Source organism: Trifolium pratense, linkage group LG2, assembly GCF_020283565.1.
Source record: "Trifolium pratense cultivar HEN17-A07 linkage group LG2, ARS_RC_1.1, whole genome shotgun sequence".
Classification (NCBI taxonomy): Eukaryota; Viridiplantae; Streptophyta; class Magnoliopsida; order Fabales; family Fabaceae; genus Trifolium; species Trifolium pratense.
Window position 1 is genome coordinate 15,312,309 of NC_060060.1, and position 19,887 is coordinate 15,332,195.

Genomic DNA, 19,887 nt, shown 5'->3' on the forward strand with positions numbered 1-19,887 from the left:
AAGGTTTACTAGGTGATGTAACTAAACTGGAATTGTTGGAGCCTAACAATGGTCTGAGGTGGTTTCATAGATGCTTGAAGTTGTTCAAGTGACACATTGACATCGGTTGACATGGATGCAAGGTGTGTGATGATAGCGTGCGGGCATTGGTTGGCATTGATGCAAGGTACGCGGTTATCTCGATGGTTGATGAACTTCCGGAGAAAGCCAACATGGAAGTTGCACCATAAATTTTCAGCGAGGTTTCGAGATGAAATTCTTGGGATGGTTTGGTTCCAAGTAAAGAAAAATCTTGGGATGGTTTAGTTTCAAGTGAAGAAAATTCTTGGGATGGTTTAGTTCCAAGTGGAGTATACTCTTTATGGTGGAGTATGATAATTTAATTTGTCGGTATAGACAATGAGAATTATGATTGTCGGTGAAGATAATGATTGTCGGTATAGACAATGGAAGCAGAAGATAATGATTGTCGGTGTAGACAATGAAGATTGAAGACCATTACAATCAAGGTGGAGATTGTTGGGATTGATTGCAATGTAAATCGCACATTGCTAATGAAGAAAAAGAAGGAGGTTAAAAAATAGCTATTGAAAGTCCCACATCGCTTAGAATTGTGAAGCAAGGAGGAAATCAAAGCTATATAATGGACCTAAGTTATTTGTTTATAATTACACCAAGCAGTAACACTTGTAAGCACTTTAAGTTTATATTTGTGTTTTTTTCTTTTTCTCTTATGCTCTTGTTCAAGAGTATTTGAGATGTAGTTCAAATATTTACTTTGGAGAGTGTGGGTGTAATGAGGCATGGGGTGATTGAGAGTGAAGTCTATGTGTTGTAACAATTTTCACATAGTGTTTATTCTCTGATTGTCGGTTTTGACAACGGCCGTGGTTTTTTCTCCGATTTGGAGTTTCCACGTTATATTCTTGTGTTGTTGATTGCGTTCATTTATTTTCTCTATGCCGGTTTTTCCCAACAAAGACCGCGGTGTATTTGTCAAGACCATAGGTAACATCAATGTGTAACTAATTAGTAGTAGTGAATATCTAAATTTGAAATAGAATGGATCGAAATAATGAATAGTGTAATTAAATTTAAACAAATAGAAATGCTTTGCATTTTTTTACCACAACAAATCATTATGTATGGATGATGACATTTATGAAATATCCATATGGATATTTCATAGACTATGAAGCAAGGAAGAATTAAGGCTCCACAAGCCTAAAAAAAATCAAAAATCAAAACAGCGAGAGAAGCCGAAAAAGCAGAACTCGAGGAGCCCTCAGAACCCCGATTTCGTCAAAAGACAAAGGAAAATCACCTATCCGGGAGGAAGAGGAGGCCGAGTTAGAAGAGAAGAGGAAGGTTAATCCATCTTCATTCACATATTTTATATATTTGACTGAGCGACTCAGGTCAACCCATGAAACTTGGATTGGGGTGAATTATCAGATATTTTTGGTGTTTATAAAAAAATTGAAAATGATGGATTATGTCGGGTATTAGGTTAACTATACCCAAGTAATTTACAAATTCAAAGTGGTAAAAAATTAAAACAATAACAAAAGAAAATTCTAGCTCAATTGGCAATGTTAGGATTTATGAATGAAAACATATAAAATTAAGTTCTTAACTCTTAAGTTGAAGTTTACATGTGATGCTGCTCTATTTAAAGGTTATTTGATTGGTGAAAGATAAGATTCTCAAGTCTGTATATCTCATCTTCAATTTGCAAACGATACTCTGATTGTGGGTGAAAAGAGTTAGACAAATATATGGGTATTAAAACTATTTTAATTCTATTGAATTGGTGTCGGGACTCGGGATTAAAAGTTAATTTACATAAGAGTATGTTGGTGAGTGTTAATGCAAATGCTTCTTAGATTATCGGTGCGGCGGTGGTGATGAATTATAAAATTAGTCGCATTTCGTTTGTTTATCTAGGCCTCTCGATTGGAGGCAATCCTAGCCGTAATGCTTTGTACTTACTTTTAATTGATAAAATTCAGAAGCGTTTATCTGGTTGGAAGAGTAGGCATTTGTCGATGGGTGGACGGTTACCTTTAATTGATAAAATAGTAGGATAAAACGTTCAATTAAGCCAAAAAATTATGAGTAAATGATGACTTATTTTTGACAAAATGTTGTCCTCTCTTTTGAGCTTTGAAGATAAGGGCGAGGAGAAGACATTGCCTTCATGTTCTTTCATTAACTTCACTGTCTGAAATGAATGCTCTAAAGTTGGGTCAGTAACTCAGCTACTATTTGGAAGAAGAAAAAACTCAGATAATTGTTAGTAGGGGTGCTCAAATCCAAACCAGTCCAAAAAATAACCGCAAACCGATCTAAAAACACCGAAAATCGTAAAAAACCGAATATTTTTGGATGTGTTTGGATGTCCTTTTGTGAAAACCGCAGGATCGGATCGGATTTTGGATTGATTTTTCAAAACCGATTCATACCGAACCAAACCGTATACATAACTTTTAATAGTTATTTAACTTTTTATTAGTATGATATATTACATTAACATATTAATTGTTGGTTTTTAGTTTTCTCAATAACACATATTAGTTCAATTTCATCTATTTCTTTTTATTATTTCATAGGTTTCAAATATATTTGATAATTGTCATTGTAAAATATTAATTTTTAACATATTATGTCTTATATTTTACATAAAATATATTATTTTACCATGTATTTATAACATTAATATTTAAATAAGTGAAATTTAATTTGTAATTTGGATATCCAAAAACCGATCCAAATTAAACCGCACAAAATTGGATCGTATTGGATCGAATTTTTTTAATTAACCATCCAAAACCGAACCGAACTGCGAGTAATTTTAATTTTGGATCAGATGAATTTTTACCACAAAATCGATCTAAACCGAACCGCGAATACCCCTAATTGCTAGTACTACTATTTGTTTTTATTTTAAAATAAATAATTATGGAACACATTAAATAATAAGCATGTCGCTTTATTTTTTATGAAGTTCACGGGACTCATACAACCTATGTAGCATGGGTACTCCTAAAATGGTGAAGTACCCGTACCGGGTACGTATCAGTACCGGATACTCCATGGTACTCGTATGGTACGCACCGATTCCGTACCCATTTTTATTTGGTTGATTTATGATGATGAATAGGGAAAAAACATATTGGCTGTTGAAAAATCTCTTAAACTATTATAATTTTTTATTATATTTCAATTATCTCTCATTTTTTATGAAAATAGTTGAGACGGTAGACAAAAAAAATTAAATCTTCAAAGCATGATGATAATAATTCACTTAAAAATAATTTTTCTAATATTTTATACTAACGTACCCGTACCTTAAATTTTCTAAAAATGTCGTACCGCGTACCAGTACCGGTACCGGATACCGGTACCGTACCCGTACCTAGGCAACATAGCATACAACCTAATGATTGACATTGGATTAATTTTATTTTTTTGGTCAAGTGACTTTGGATTAATTCAATAGTAATTGAATAACGAAACCAGATTCACATGTAAACAAAAAAAAAAAGGGACCAATTTGTACCTAGTATGAAAATGGATGGACTAATTTGAGTTTCGTTGTCAGGGATTGAATTGTCCTGTGAAAAATTTATGAGGACTAAAATGTGTCTTCAATTAAAAAATAAAAAATTATAAAAGCATATACATGTGTTAGGGTGTGTTTGATTTGTTAAAGGGTAAGTACTGGACAGAACAGTACAAGACAGAACAGCACAACACATGACAGAACAGCACAGAACAAACTTTTGGGATATTGAACATTTTTTTGTCTTATACGATATTTTGTTAATAAAATGGTATTTTGGCATTTTAGACAACTTGTACTGCGGACAAAAAGTTGTGCTGTGGTTTAGTGAGGTACAAAAAATTCTGTTTTGTCCTGTCCATTGCTTCCCAGTTTGTCCAGTTCCTGAAACAGTTTTACAATCAAACACAGTACAACTGCTACAGTTGTCCTGTCCAGTCCCTTATTTTTAGCGAATCAAACGGACCCTTAATTACTCACTTCGTTCCAAAGTATAAGTTGTTTTAAGAAGATAAAATCTCAAATTATAAGTAAATGTTATGTTTCTTATTATACACTTAATTATTTATTACTTTCATTTTCTTTTTTCTTTTTTGTTTACAATAAGTTGGAGATCGAACCCAGGACCTATAACGTATTACACAAACCCTCTCACCACTGGACTAAACCTAGTGGCTTTATTACTCTCATTTTCAATTTTTTAATTTATCTTTCTCATATCATTAATGAACAATAATTTTGTAATATAACTCATATCTTTTTTCTATAAAAATTAATTACATTTTATAATTTGTGTAAAATTATCAAAAACAACTTATAATTTGGATCAAAGTTCGTACCATAGTATTATTGATGAAGCCAAAAGGTTAGCGAGCTTCACATTCGAGAACAAGTGTGGTCAATCATTGGTCGCCACAATGCGATTTAATCTTTCTTCAACTACACGACTTGTACCTTGACTTTTCATCCAAGAAAATCTCATACTTGTACCTTGACTTTTCTTCAACCGCACGATTTAATCTTAAATGATAGTCCACTAGGTTAATATATGATAAGTCGCACTCATTAACCGCTTGATAAAATCTCATACATAATCAGTTGGGATGAAAATGAATGCTACACTTGTCTTCCTGCGAGAGAAGGTCGTTAAAGTCACATATAATACACTAAGGCCGTTGTGACTTATGAACTCAATAAACCTTTCATAATGGACTTTTCTTTTCATAGTTTCTCACTTTCTCTCTATTGAAAGCAATCATATTCGAGGCATGTCAGATACTAAATATGAGTGGTTGTTTCAGCCAAGATTCAAATGTATGTATGTCACGTCGTAACTATCATAGTATTGCATATGAAAATATATATTTAGATTGGAAGAGAAGAATTCATCGTATATACTCTATAGATTCTCAATCATATATAATATTAGTCACATTAAATTGTAAAAACTTAACTATATCATTGGAGAAAAAAAATCATGAATCATTTTTATTTATTTATTGTGTGATGATTCATAGCCGTTATAAAGGTCGTGCATATAATTATTAATTACATGTCAAAAAAAGTCACAAAAATTCTGAAGAGATTAAAGAATTTGTTTTGAAGAATTCAAACTTAACAAACACATATGAGAGAAGTGGTAATTGTCAAAACCTACTACTTACTTACACGGCATGACTATGTGCGTAAATTCCCTAATTTCAGGGCCATGAAAAGCGCCGGTACTAATGGCTCATGTCTCTAAATTTGTCTCTACTCTCATCTCATGTGTGTAAGCCGAAACTCATAGTGCTGTATGCTACTAGTATGTACTATATGCCAATATACTACAAGATAGTGGGAAATTACATAACTAAGTTGTGCTACATGTATAATTAAAAGTTATAATTTATGGATCATATAGGAAACTATCATATTTTGTCATGTGACTATAGTTTAATTAGTATAAACATGGTATACTAAGACAAAATTGGTTTAAGTGGTAGGAGTTTTAGTTTTCTTGAATATTTAGTCAGAGATTTGATTTCTAGCTAATGTGTATGGAGAAAATTCTGTTGGTAAGGAAGAATCCACTTTATGTGCCCCACATGTTCTCTGATGGAGATTAATCATTACTAACAGCGGTGAAAACTTCGTACCAATATCATTATAATAAAAAAATAAAAAAAAATCTATTGGAACTGATGTATACATTTATTTATGTTAAAGGTGAAATTTGATTTAGTAGACTAATTGAAGGAAAAAAAAAACTATCATAATTTTATTGATTTTTTTTTCTTGGTTTTCAACCTCTGGTTCCTAGGGGAAGGGGGTTCTAGTTCTAGTAGTCCAGAGTTCGGGGAGTTCTGACATCAAGTGATTTCAGTCCCCTCCCAAATGCAGTTGCGGGAATCGAACCGTGGTCCTCTTTACCAAATCCAGCGTCAATCACCACTGGACCAACTAACATTTGGTTAATTTTATTGATTTTAGAATCTACTATGTATGATTAGTGTATAATAAAGACATTAAATCACATTTTTTTTAGGAAAATGCTAAAGGCACTGTTTAAGGAAGTAAATATAGTAATATAATATTGAACTTTGTGCAGTCAACGTCTCGAAAGTGTAAAAAGTATTATTTTCAATTTAATTTTTTTTTTGTTTCCTTAACTAGTGTCCCGAGGGCACCGGTTAGCATAACCCTTTTTTTATTATATTTACAAATCCTAACTAAACTGACAGAAAATGTCGAAATTGTTAGTATCGGATGTCATGACCGGAGTTCGAATCCTGATCCCTTCACTTTATATGTCTGAATTTTCAATAGTTTATCATTTCGTCAATTAAAAAAACATTAAATCACATACTTCATTCATGATGGTGTGATGAGAGATCGTAGAGACGATCCTCTGAATCTCAATTTATCTCTTTCCCCATCATTCTTTCTCACAACTCATTTTTGCAGTGGCAAAACTAGCCAATTTTTCATGATGGGGATAAATCTTAAAAAAAGTATTTTTAGTGTTGTCTTGATAATTTTATTATTAACAAAACTCCTTTTATAGTTGTTTAATAAGAGTTCTAAAGTGTCAAACAAGTGAATAACTAAAAGTATGTATGTAAAAATGTTATTAAAAAAAATATTATTATTTTATCTTTTATTTTTTTAGAAATTATTTTATCTTTTAATCATGTAAACAACTAGAGGTGGGAATAGGCTAGGCCGAGCTAGGCTTTGCCAAGCCTGAGCCTGGCCTGTCAAAAAATCGAAGGTCTGAGCCTGGCCTGTGGCCTATCATAGGCTTAAATTCTAGGCCTGAGCCTGGCCTTTTGAAAGTCTGATGTGGCCTGTTAGCCTGTTTAAAAGCCTATTTCATATGAACATATTTAAATAAATAATTATATTTATTTTGAAATATACTTATGAACTAATAAAATAATGTTCCATTTGATAATTTAGAGAATTTGACTATATATGTCATCATATTTCAATTCTAGTTTATAATAATACATTTATATATGTTAAAAACTAATGTAGATTAATAAACTTAAATTACTTAAAAAGTTAATAGATTTATAATTTAATCAAAGTATAAATTTTAATATATAAATAATAATCGTAATAAAAATATTATTTATGTTAACTTAAATAGGCCGGCCTAGTAGGCCTCAAAGGCGTTTTTAATGGCCTGCGGCCTGGCCTTTTTAGCTAAATAGGCTTATAAAAAAGTATTGGCCTACTCTATTTAAAGAAATAGGCTGGCCTGACCTGAGCCTATGTAGGCTAGGCCTTAAGGCCATGTAGGCCGGCCTGGCCTGTTCCCACCTCTGTAAACAAGTGAATAACTTTCCATGCTTATGCTTATTTACTCCTTAACATAATGTCCTAAAAACATAATGTTAACAAGTAATTACTAACTTTGTCCGTTTAAAAAGAACCTCTTGACGGTGAATTTTGCCGCTCATTATAATCATATCCGCAATACTAAAAAGCAAGCAAGGACCACCAAATCAAAATAGAAACAAGAAAAGAGCAATAATCCATTGATTCTATTGCAATTGCTTGCTTGCTGTGTAGCTGTTAAGAATATTGAGATGGATTTAGGAGCGGCTGTATCTAACTTGTCCCCTTTCGAAACTCGCACCAAAGTAGCTTGCCTTTGCCACTCCTATTCCTATCAACACTCCTTTCTAATCTACTACTAGTACTAACAAACAAATGCTTTTGCACTAGGCCACCACTACATTTTGTCTCCATTTTGCTATACTACATTCTGTGTTGGGAATAATAATAAATTAATAATACTCATACAAATACAAGAACATGGGGATCATGGTTTTCCCACTTTTTGGTTTTTCATGTTTCACACTTTCATGCATGGAATATGGAATGCTTTTTGTAATTTGAACTTAATAAATTAATACACCCTAATGGTTTTTTGTACTCGCGTCGTTTTTTGTACTCGCGTCTTAGTGTAGAGTTGTTTGTTTTGATTTCTTGTCATGATAGTGTTTGTTTTGGTTTCCTATCTTCATACGGTGTTTATTTTGTTCAAATCTACAAATTTGTTTCTATCCAAATACAATACATATTCAATAACTTTAGCTTTGTCAACATTGCAGATTCGAAGACATGACTAATTCAAACATTTAAATTTTATCGTATCAATTATAGGTTGTCACATTAGTTGATAAGGTGAAGGGAGCAATTATGCATATGTATGGGGTAACTTTGGCTACCTCAATTTTTTTTTTTAATTTGTATAAATAACTTTATTATAAAGAGCGGCAAAAGGCCAAAAAACACATTAAAACCAAACTTAACAAGAAATTTCAACAAGTATGAAGGAGACCTCATTGGTATCATCAACTAAAAACATCTTTATCAAGAATATTTTGAAGAATGAATAACTCTGTATTATTCGAGTCATAACTATAGTTGGCTAACAAATTCGCACAACAATTTCCATTACATTCCATTCCACACTGGAGTAGAGTATTTTATATGAAAATAGTTGAAGAAAAAATAATTAACAAAACATATTTAAACAAAAATGCTATGTTGAAGAAACACATTCCACACAGGATAAAAATAAAGAAGTTTACGAGTTAGGAGAAAGAAAAAATATATTGGTTTGAACTTTTTGATCATAGACTCTTCGAGCTTTGACAACTAACCATCAAATTATAAGTGAGTGCTAAGGTAGACCAAATCAACATATGGTCCATCATGAACTACAATTTAGAACCATCGGATTGAACAAGCTCTCTAATGTTATTGAGTAATAGTATTAGTAGTAATACAATGTCCGATTACTCTAGAAAATAAATATAATCCACACCAAGAGTAGAAGAAGAATGCTATATCATATGATGTGTTGTAATAATTTTGATTATACTAGACTACCCTGATAGTAAGAATACAACGAAAAGAAACAGAAGCAAAAAATGCAGTAGTCGAAAATTCGCCCAAAACAATAACATAAAGCATGCAAATCCAATAATTCACGTGCATCCAAGTACAAAATTGTGGAGAGACTACCAGCAGTAAGAAGATGAGGTTGTGTACATTTTCTCCAAAAGGGAAAAACCTGCCATAGAAAACTAGTGTTTCAAGACTTGGAAAAACATGTACTAGAAAGAAGCTGCCAAGTAAAACGATTAAACATCAAATTAACTCTATTAAAAATGGTATTTTGGTCTATGTAAATATAGATACATTATAGTAATTCGTAAAATTAAAATGAATAATCTTCTTAAGATGGATAGGTGATCAAACCTTGGAAAGGACAATCACGAAAATAGAAAAATCTAAAGACAGCATAGAATCATACCTCGATAAATTAGTCCATCTCCATTGGTACGTCTGGAATGTCAAATCTATCTTCTTCAATAGTCTTGTTAATCACAGTTGCTGGACCGGGTATTAGTCTGTCAAGGAAAGAGTCGGCAACACATTTTCTTATATTCTTAATATGGCTGGTTCCACATAAGTTAGAATTAGACACATGCTATGTTTCAAAAGATGTTTAGTATGGATCAAGAAAGCCCTTCAAAATGGACAACCACTAGACAGACATGCCAATTGCAGTAACAATAGAGATTTTCACATGCATTTTCTTAACTCAAATAATGTCATTACTTATAGAAATTCGAATTAAAAAAAATAGAAAGGAGAAATGATCTTTGATCATTTATGTTTCCAGAGTCGTTATATCAAATATTAATTACTTCAGTATCTGCGTATTTTCTTTGAAATTTATGCTTCAAGGAAGGTTGTCCAGATTGTATTGCCAAGGCTGAAATGCTGGCAGCAAAAACTACAGAACATCTACAGAGGAACAGGGGATCCTGTGTTTTTTTATTGCAAAATTTCATGCTCAGCTGGATATTTGTGTAGCAATCCAAAGACTTTCTGTATTATTAATTATTTATGTAAAATCTGAATTCTTATTTTTCGCTATCCCAACATTAAGAAGCTTACTTTCAGCTCTAATTTTTCACCTTAAACCTGCCCTGAACCTTGCTCGAGGGACACTAAACATGCAATGGCATTCGTATCTAACCTTATGAAAGCAAAATAGGGAAAGGGAGGGCAAAAAATTAAAGAAAAGGATATATATTGAATCGAGATCGTCCTCCTTTTCACCTCGGTTACGGCTGTGGTTTAGCTCTCTACTTATTTCAGGTGTAACCTGCAGTAGGAAAATTAATATCAGTCACGGCCACAAATGCAAAATGAGAAAAACAACCTGTCAGATCTAGTGTTCTCACTAATTTATGATTTTGCTTGTCCAGAAGAATCATTAAATTATCCTTATCTTCCTTCTGCAGTTCATTTTTGTACCTGATACAAAAAGCTTAGTCAGAAAAGGCTTAATATTCAAAAGCCAAAAGGACATCAATCATTGCTAGAACATTTGACAACTTAATCACATGAGATCAATAGTTGTATATTTTTTATAAATAAAATAAATAGATATTGAATCAGATAATGTGATGAATGTGTAAAAAATAAATATTTTCATGGAATATTGTCACTCCAACTATCAGTATGATTACAGAAATAATAGAGGGACAAAATATGTGGGGATAATCGACTCTACGTTAAGAACTAATTTTGCTGAATGAAAACATGGAGAATAGCTCCATACAATAATAACTAGAGTCTAGCCCAAATCAATTCCTTTCTCTCCTCAATCCATACCCTAGCTGTGAGTCTGTGACTGACCAGTGAAAGGGTGAAAAGTGACTGACCAGTGAAAGGGTGAAAAGAGACTTCAACAGTGAGACAGGGTGAGAGGGGAGAAACCCAAATGCCATTCTGGTGTTTTTCCTAACACACCCCAAGCAAGAATCCCCATCCAACTACCACTATCGTATTGAAATCCCATAAAAAAAATTATCGGAAGTGCACAAAAAATTACAGAAAATGGTTAATTGCTGACCTCTGCACAAATGCAAGAAGTGATTGGTGCCATATAACAGGCATTGTCCTAGTTTCATTTTCAAATCTCATGAAATGAGCAACAACTGCATCAACCACACGATACGGCAAAGCATATTTCTTCTCCACCAAAAGCTTTATGAAATAGCTGCAATGATTATCACAATTAGTATATATATCAGATATTGGGAGAAATAAAAAAAAAAAAAAAGTTTTTTGAGAAAACATATAATACTCTATTTTTCTAAATGACAGTTCAACATATTAATCAAATCATCAAAATGTTTTGTAGTGTGGTCAGCCTCTTCTTTCATAACAAAGATTGTTAAAATTTATGTGTCAAAATATTCAGTAAACAATTTATGTGGTCAGCCTCTTCAATGAACAAATCTTATTTAAGGCTACGATTATCAGTTTCTGTTATTTTATTTTATCATAACATAAGAAAAAATGTCCATGCCTATCTATCTATCTATCTTTATATATACAGCAGCAAAAGTGTGATTCTCTACGTGGAACATATGCTTTAAGAAAATTTTGAAGTTGTAATTCCTACTTCGTGATATCATAGCGATGGTTAATGCCCCACTACGATTCTATTTCACAAATAGTTTTATGACTATTATCATACAAATGTCTACAATGATGAATACCTTGTAGTGCCGCAATAATTCATCCCAGCAAGCTTCAACAGCGCAACACTGTATAAACATCCAGAAGTTAGGGTGAGTCAGACATTGGACATAATTCAAAATAGAAATAAAACTTATAATTTCAATCAATACATGAAAGGTGTACACTACGTATGCACTTCTAGCAGTAACTTCTAAGAGCCGATGATGCAAACAAATATACTTGACATGATAATTTTGACCAGCTTCAATGTTAGTATCGGGGAAAGGATAACATAAAGAGACAAAATAGTGCAAGAAAACAGAGGATTTTCATATTCAAAACAATTAAAAAAAATGTATTTTATTGTTACTGTTATAGATGTGCTATGGGATTTTTTTTTTCCGGAAATCCAAGGTTGCACAATCGACATTGATAATGGAAAAGAAAGTAAGCAACTTTACTGAGTAATGATAATAAGAGATATGATAACAAAATAAATTTGCACTACTAACTATAGAAACTCAAAACTCATCCCTATTTCCTTTCCACAATAATAATTACAGGTTATTGCACAATCAACATTGATAATCGAAAAGAATTCAAGCAATTTTAATGGATAATGATAATAAGGAGATATGATCAACTAAATTTGCACTGCCAGCTAAAGAAGTTCAATCCTAGTTCCTGTCAACAATAATAAATGAAATCTTTTCTGAACTTAAGTTTGAGAAACAACCTGATGACCACTATGGCACGCATCTGCGCACTCAACAAAAAAATTAAACACTTGCTTCCATGCATCCAATCCTAATTTTAATAATTCAAGTTATGATTGATCAAGTTAACATACCTTGAATGGAGTGGAGGAATAGAAACCTTTTCTATAATGCTTCCAACAATGACTGCTTCCCTGAGAGTGCATGTCTGTGACTGTACATGAAGAATAACGTCAAATGAGAAATGAAAATTGAATGAACAGGAAGGTTTCTAGATTTGTTTAGACTATTTAAGGTTTATAAATAATATTATATTTAATGAGTTTCTTCTATGATTATCAGCAAGTTGTGTCTTTTCTAAGACCTAAGTTTTTTTTACGGGGCCTATTTTAAGTTATTAATTTCTTGAATCAAATCAAACATGTTTGTCATTCTACAATGCACAAGAGAAGGTGGGTATTCTTTACAAAATAATACCAGAGCAAATATGCAAGTAATTGTAAAACTACACAAAGGCAATAAAAACAAATGGGGAGAATAATATAAAAAAACATGGACACAATTGCACAGTAACTAGACAGAGAAGGCAACAAAAGCAAAAACGGGGAAAATTTACAACAATCTGCCAAGTACCTATGACAGCTACAACCAAATCATTCACAATGCATCATTGAAACAACCAAAACCACTTTTTCTGGTTCATTCACCATTCCACACTCGTGTTATTTCATTTTATCTAAACATGATTAATATTTAATTTTTCTTATTCACGCATTATATTCCATCTTTTTCCGATAAGTATGACAGAAAAATTAACACAGGTAATCATTCTAGTCTCTAGATAATGTGTGCAATATCTATTCCTCAACACCCAAATCCACAAATTTATCAATGTCCCATTTTACACTGCAGAAACTGCTAACATCAGAGAGATGTGTTCAGAAGATAAATATGTATTAAGATAGAAAAGCCGAGTCTTTAATCAATTCAAGGATCAAAACATATCATACACAGAATCTAATAAAAAAATCCACCAATAATTAGTTAGGAGCATAAAAATTTAAAACAACTTAGATATGATTATATACCTCACATAGAGGAAACAGTATTCCCTTAAAGAAAGCAGCAGGTTTGTACAATGCCTTTTTCAGTGTTTGGTATAAAGCAAAATGCAGCCGTTTGTTCTTTCGTATGTCTTCTCTAACTCTTGGAAGCAACACAAGCTTGTAGAAGCGCTCAGCTTTTTTGGCACCAAAATTAGAAGCAAAAATCCTAGTAGCTTGATACAGGGCATTTGGAGACCAATTTTCAGGTTCAGTAACATATAAGACCTCCTCCCAGTTTTGCAATGAGGGGATGTGTTTCAATGCCTTGGGAATTTTGCCTACTGTATATCTGCTGAGAAGTTTTGCAACCCTGCAATATGACAGGTCGTATTAGGAGAGATGCATGATATAAACACCTCATATTAACCAGTTAAGTATCCAAATGGAACTGAATTCATTCATCTAATCTACAAATTCGTAAAAAGAGTTTGAGGTGGAAATTTTATATACCCCTTGTATAGATCAAGTATTGGTTTATCCATATTAGGCATTGGTCGATCCTCTGCGCACATAACAATTCATAAACGAATAAAAGTCAGACCCCAAATCCGGCTGAAAACATTGAATAAAATAATGTCCCGTTTAATTTTATTACCTGAGGCAACAGTAACATCACTTTCTTTTAATCTTTTAATCATGATGTCTGTAAATGTTTTATCGACCTTCGGGTCCTTGGAAAAGAATGTTTCCAATAGTTCCTCTTCCTCCTTACTAATTTTCTGAATTTCAAATAATCAAAACATAATAACCAACGTCACTATCATAAACAAAAAGAGTTGAAGAAAGAAAATAAACCCAATTCAGTACAAAATCATTTGCAAATATAAACAAGCATTACTAATAATTTCCCACTTACAACATGTAAGAAAACAGTTTATAACGCACTTAGAACATGTTTGGATTAACTTATTTGAGCTTATCTACCGGCATAAACAATTGTGAAACTGTTTGGGAGAGCTTATGAATTGAAAACAACTTATGACATATTCTTAAGTTGTTTTCAGCTTATTCCAATAAACTCTCTAGGATAGCTTATGTCTATTGTTTGGCAATGCCAGATTCTGAGCTTATAACTTACAATTTCATATGATAAACGGACTAGTTTGGTGCCACTACTTATTCAGCTATTTATTTATTTTGCCAAAGAGAGCTTATGAAAACAATTTAAAGTATATATGGTTTTAGGGCTCGTTTGGATTAGCTTATTTTTGAGCTTATGCAATTTTTATGTATTATTATAAGTTTGTCAAGGTAGTTTATGATAAAATAGCTTATAAAAATACAATTTTCACTAGTGTGAACTTATAAAATAGCATAAAACCTAATTTATATTGCATAAGCTGTTTGCATAAGCTCAAAAATAAGCTAATCCAAACCGGCCCTTATTTATATGATAAGTTGCTTATCCAAAAAGTGTCTTATACATAATCCCTTATATGATAATCGCTTAAGATGTCTCAAATTCTCAACCTAATTTCTCAAAAGTGCCAAAAGAACCAAACTTGCATATAAGCATAACACAAACTCATCAAAACAAAAACAAAAACAAAAAATAAGAATCAAAGAAAAAATATGACTCACATCAACATCACCAAATTGGTTTTGCTTTTCAACATCATCATCACCAAATTTCATTTCATTAAATTGGACTTCCATTTCACCAAATCCACAAAAATCATCAATATCACCATCATTATCTTCAACAACATTAGGAACCTCTTCAATACGTTGGAACGAACTTCTAGCAACATTTTCCTCCTTAGCTTGTTCTTCATCTTCAACTTCCTTGAGTTGAATCAAAGCCTCCTTCATAATCTTTGAACTGATATGAGAATCAATGAGTTCACCTTCCTTTTGATGCTTTTTAGCAGCTTTGGAACTTTTCTTGGTTTTGGCATATTCAGTACCATCTGGAACAAATGGTTCTGGATTCTGAATCCTTTCCTTTCTCTTCGCCATTGATGAATTGATACTTCTGGTTCAGTGTGAAGAAGCTTGATATCGAATTTTGTGAGTTTCTCTCTGTTTCTGTGACTCCGAGTTGAAGATTGATGGAGCCGCTGTTCTGTTGTTTTAGGGTTTTTGTTTTGTGTTTTTTTAGGGTTTAAATAAATAAATTGTTCTTTATTTGTCAAAAAAAAAAAAAATTGTTCTTTTTTTTTTATATAAATAAAATAGGTAAAAGTGGAGTATAATAAAATAAAATAAATATGAAAAGAAATAACTTTGTTTTTGATAAATAGGTAAAATTTTATTACCAAATTAAATATTATAAATTTTTCCCTAAGAATTACATTTTCTTTATTATTTTGTATGAACTAGTTTCTTTTTCCATAAAAAAAAAAACTAGTTTCTTTTATTAATCATTTAGTAATGATTTGCCTTATGAATTAAATTTGTAGACATCGAGAAGAGAACAAAAAATTATACTCCATCTGTCCTAAGATATAAGTAAAAACTAGTCAACAAAAAGTTGATGTATTTAGTGTAAAATTTAGTCTATATACATTAATTTTTATTTTTATTTTAGGACGGAAGAAGTATATACATAGTGACATAACAACACTTTAGACGTGTGTCTAAGTTTAAAAAAAAAACACTTTAGACGTGTGTCCAATAAAATTTTGTCGAAGTTTTCTCTCCTGACCCCCTCAATTCTTTTCTACCCCCAAAAATCTCATTTTGCCCCTTGCGGTATGAAAAATTTTTGTCAACAAACTTCGGTTTATATAGACCGAAGTTTTTAAACATGGAAAAAAAGATTCGGTTTATATAAACCGAAATAACATATAACCCCCAAAAAGAAGGAAAATTTATGTGAAAATTCGTGTAGAGCTACCTGTGGTAAATTTAGCATATCTCTCTGAATATAGGTCGTATGCTAATGATTTTTAATCCAGTGTAAAGAAGACAAAATTTACTATAAGATTGACACCGGAATTATTAAATTTCATTAAGTATAGTATGAGAAAATCTACCTACAAGTTTAAGAAAAGTTTCTATAAAATGTTGTAGAGATACATGTGGTAAATTTATCATAGCTCTCTGAATATAAGTCGTATGCTAATGATTTTTGATCCAGTGCAAAGAAGACAAAATTTACTACAAGATTGACACCGGAATTGTTAAATTTCATTAAGTATAGTATGAGAAAATCTACCTACAAGTTTGAGAAAAGTTTATGCTCTGTTTTTGTACCAGTACTCATTATTTGGTCAAACTGAACCAATTGGATAGTTAACCTTGAAAACAAAAATTATATTTGTATTCTTGACACCTTAAGCTTTCCAACGAGTGGTCGTTTACTCAAATCGGACATCCTTTAGTATTTCAAATAAATTGTGGAAGTTGAGGGTCTCATGCAGAATTTATGCAGGAAAGCTGAAAAAAAATTTGGAACACCATATTTCGGTTTATATAAACCGAATTTTTTTAGCATGACAAAAAAATTCGGTTCGTATAAACCGAAGTACCCTCAAGGGCAAAAACAGAAATTCAGAGGTAGAAAAGAAATGAGGGAGGTCGGGAGAGAAACCATCAATTTTGTCAGGTAATATTTAAAAAGTTAATAAACTATTTAAAAAATATTTTTTTAGATTCGTTGTATATTTAATGTATTTGGTGCAAAATATAGATCAGATATATTAAATATATAATGAACCTAAAAAATATATTTTTGTTTATAAAATGTTACGGATGGAGTAGTCGGTTTATAAAAAAATAAAAAAAATAGTCGGTTTAAATTGGGTTTTTCAATTTTTCTGTTGAAACTAAACCAAACCGGATTATTTTGACCAAATTAAAACCAACCGATTAAAAATAATTTGATTTGGTTCGGACATTTTTTAAACATTTAAAATATTTATTTAAGAAAAACTAAACCATCAATGTTAAGCACCGCCAAAAAAGATACGGATCAAAATTTAAAGATACGGATCAAATTTAAGGTTTGATTTATTTAGTCTCTAGCGATGTGAAAATGCCAAATGCATCATCCAAAGACACCAATGCGACCACAATTTCACACCCTTCTCTCTTTCTCTCATCATTATATTGCATCTGTTTTGTTCTGCAAATTTGGGGAACTCAACTTTCATGGAGTTTATGTACAAGATTACGACACTATTCTGAAGTGGATTCTGCATAAGCAACATTAAAGGTAGTTCGTGATTTTTGTTCCTTTGCATATGGTTTTCTTTTTTATTTGGAATGGACGGTTTAATTTGATTTGAGGTCAGTTCTGACATCAAGTGGTTCCAGCTCCCTTCTGATTACAGTTGCGGGGATCGAACTGTGGTACTCACTACCAAATAGACCAACTAATGATTGATTTCCTTGCATATGTTTTGCTTCAACAAAATCTACATTTATTAGATACTAATCATTCAATTGCTTTAACTTTATCTAACTAAAAACGTAATTTATGAATGATGCCATGATATAATAGTAACAATTAGGGGTTATAGTGTTTATCCGATGTGAATTTGTTCCAAGTAGCTAGAAAGGTGAAGCATGGTCATGCTTCTAGATGTTGAGTCGTGCCGCGGTGGGATGTCATCCGCCATCCATAAAAACGTAATTTATGTGTGTGAGTTTCAGCTGTAGGTTCTTAACAACAACAACAAAAAAAAAAACCCTAATTTTAAGCAGAGCAATGAGAGAGTGAAAAATATACATTTTGTTATCTATAGATATATGCAAAGAAAATGCTTTTCTTTTATTAGATTGAGCTCCCTGGCTAGATCAACAACAATGAAGTCCTCTCATTAAAAGTGAAACAAAGCATTTTTATGCATTAGGATTAAGATTTTCAGCAAAGATATGAAGATTTTGACCATCTTCAAATATAGTATCATATGTTGGTCTTCTTCATGTAGACACCTCAGAACCTGTTCCATTCTCTATATATGTTGAGTATGAACTGTATGACTCATGGTATTGATAAATGGACAACCGCTCTGTAGTCAGAGACATAGGCACAATTGACTGCGCTACATTATCTTACATAGTGCATGTGTTTCTCTATTTACTTTTCCGTGTCCCTTTTTCTTTTGAACCGGGATTGTTGTTTCTAACAATATATAGCTGCAACTGTCAATACTGAGTAATTAGTAAAACTAGTTAATGCTAACAGGTATGACAATTCAAAGAAACGCTAAATGTATCATGACTGGGCTACATTATCTTACATCGTGTTTCTCTATTTGCTTTTCCATATCCCTTTTTTTCTTTTGAACCGGGATTGTTGTTCTAACAATATATAGCAGAAACTGTCAGTGGCGAGTAATTAGTAAAACTAGTTAATGCTAACAGGTTTGTTATGTACCTTGAGGAGCATAGCCAAGTAAACTTTTCTGTCAGATTTCCAATATCATATTTGCAAAACATATCGTTTTCTGAAAGATCCTTGTTTGCGAGTTATCTATTTAGAATATGAAGTCCATTATGTGCTTTTTTGTTGGTTAAAGAGAACTTGTATTTCCTTATGCTGCTTTTCACATTAAGTTTTTGTGCATGAATTAATTTCGTATGTGTTAAGGAACTTTGTTGATGTTTGCTACGACATTTTGTCCCACAAATTTGCAGCTCTCTTCATTTGTTTTGTGTTAAGGAACTTTGTTGTCCAGTTTTCTGACATTTTCATTAAAAAACTACTACTATTGTATTCAATTATTAGTGGAAAACTTAAAGTTGATTCTCTTTGCTTAGGTGCATCAAGGTGTGTGCTTTGACAATATAATCTGCAGCTAAATATATTTTCTACCCCCACAGATAGAAAAGGTGAATGGAAGAGACACCGGACGGGCACATTTCGTAAGGTATGTTGATGTAAAGACTATACATGATTTGGTTTGGAAAGTAAACTGAACTGTTGTTACAGCAGTTCGATAAAACTGAACCGAACCGTTAATGGTTCGTGAGTTCGTCCAGAATCAAACCGAACTGGTATATAGGTTCGGTGCACCAGTTCTGTGGTTCCAAACCGGAATTACCTCTACCAAAAAGTGAACTATGCTTTTTCGAACCGAACTTATTCTTTGTGGACTGAACTGTACCAAATTGTTATTATTAGGACTGTTAGAAAAAACCAAAAACCGAACCAAATTGAATTTGAACCGTTAAAATGAATTGCACTAAAAAGCACCGAACTGTGATGGATAGTTCACAAACTGAACCCATTTGAACTGGTTACTTGAATCACTTCATTTCGTGAACTCTTGGTCACAACTCGGGATTTTTTTTGCTGTTCAGTTTTTGGTTTTTTTGACAGTCCTAGTTGGTGTTATTTGTTAGTTTTTCAGCAACAGGGAAAAAATTGCTATTGGTAAGTGAATTAATCCCATAATTGGAATCTTTTACCGGTTATTTCAGTAGCTGCCAGGTATGTTGATACGATTCATATGTACTTATTACCCTATTTCCATTCAGTTTCTTTTCTTTAGTTAATATATGGTGA

The 19,887-nt window shown here is 32.2% G+C and overlaps 1 protein-coding gene and 1 long non-coding RNA gene across 3 annotated transcripts; one reads left to right on the plus strand and one right to left on the minus strand.

Annotated features, from left to right (window-relative positions):
- Positions 1-8,802: 8,802 nt before the first annotated feature.
- On the minus strand, positions 8,803-15,521 carry LOC123907519 (bystin). Of its 2 annotated transcripts, XM_045957821.1 has the most exons (11): positions 15,012-15,521; positions 14,026-14,149; positions 13,881-13,932; positions 13,413-13,740; positions 12,459-12,538; positions 11,647-11,694; positions 10,995-11,141; positions 10,321-10,393; positions 10,166-10,241; positions 9,381-9,469; positions 8,803-9,137 (listed from the first exon to the last, which is right to left on the minus strand). In XM_045957821.1, exons 1-10 carry the CDS (start codon positions 15,387-15,389, stop codon positions 9,390-9,392), a joined length of 1,386 nt encoding a protein of 461 aa, XP_045813777.1. In that variant the 5' UTR covers positions 15,390-15,521; the 3' UTR covers positions 8,803-9,137; positions 9,381-9,389. The 2 variants fall into 2 exon arrangements, 1 of the variants encoding a protein (XP_045813777.1); XR_006809259.1 differs by having other exon boundaries at positions 9,381-10,241.
- A 1,808-nt stretch (positions 15,522-17,329) lies between these two features.
- On the plus strand, positions 17,330-19,858 carry LOC123907521. Its single transcript, XR_006809260.1, has 2 exons — positions 17,330-17,589; positions 19,140-19,858. It is a non-coding gene; the product is annotated as an uncharacterized LOC123907521 (long non-coding RNA).
- The last annotated feature ends 29 nt before the right edge of the window (positions 19,859-19,887 follow it).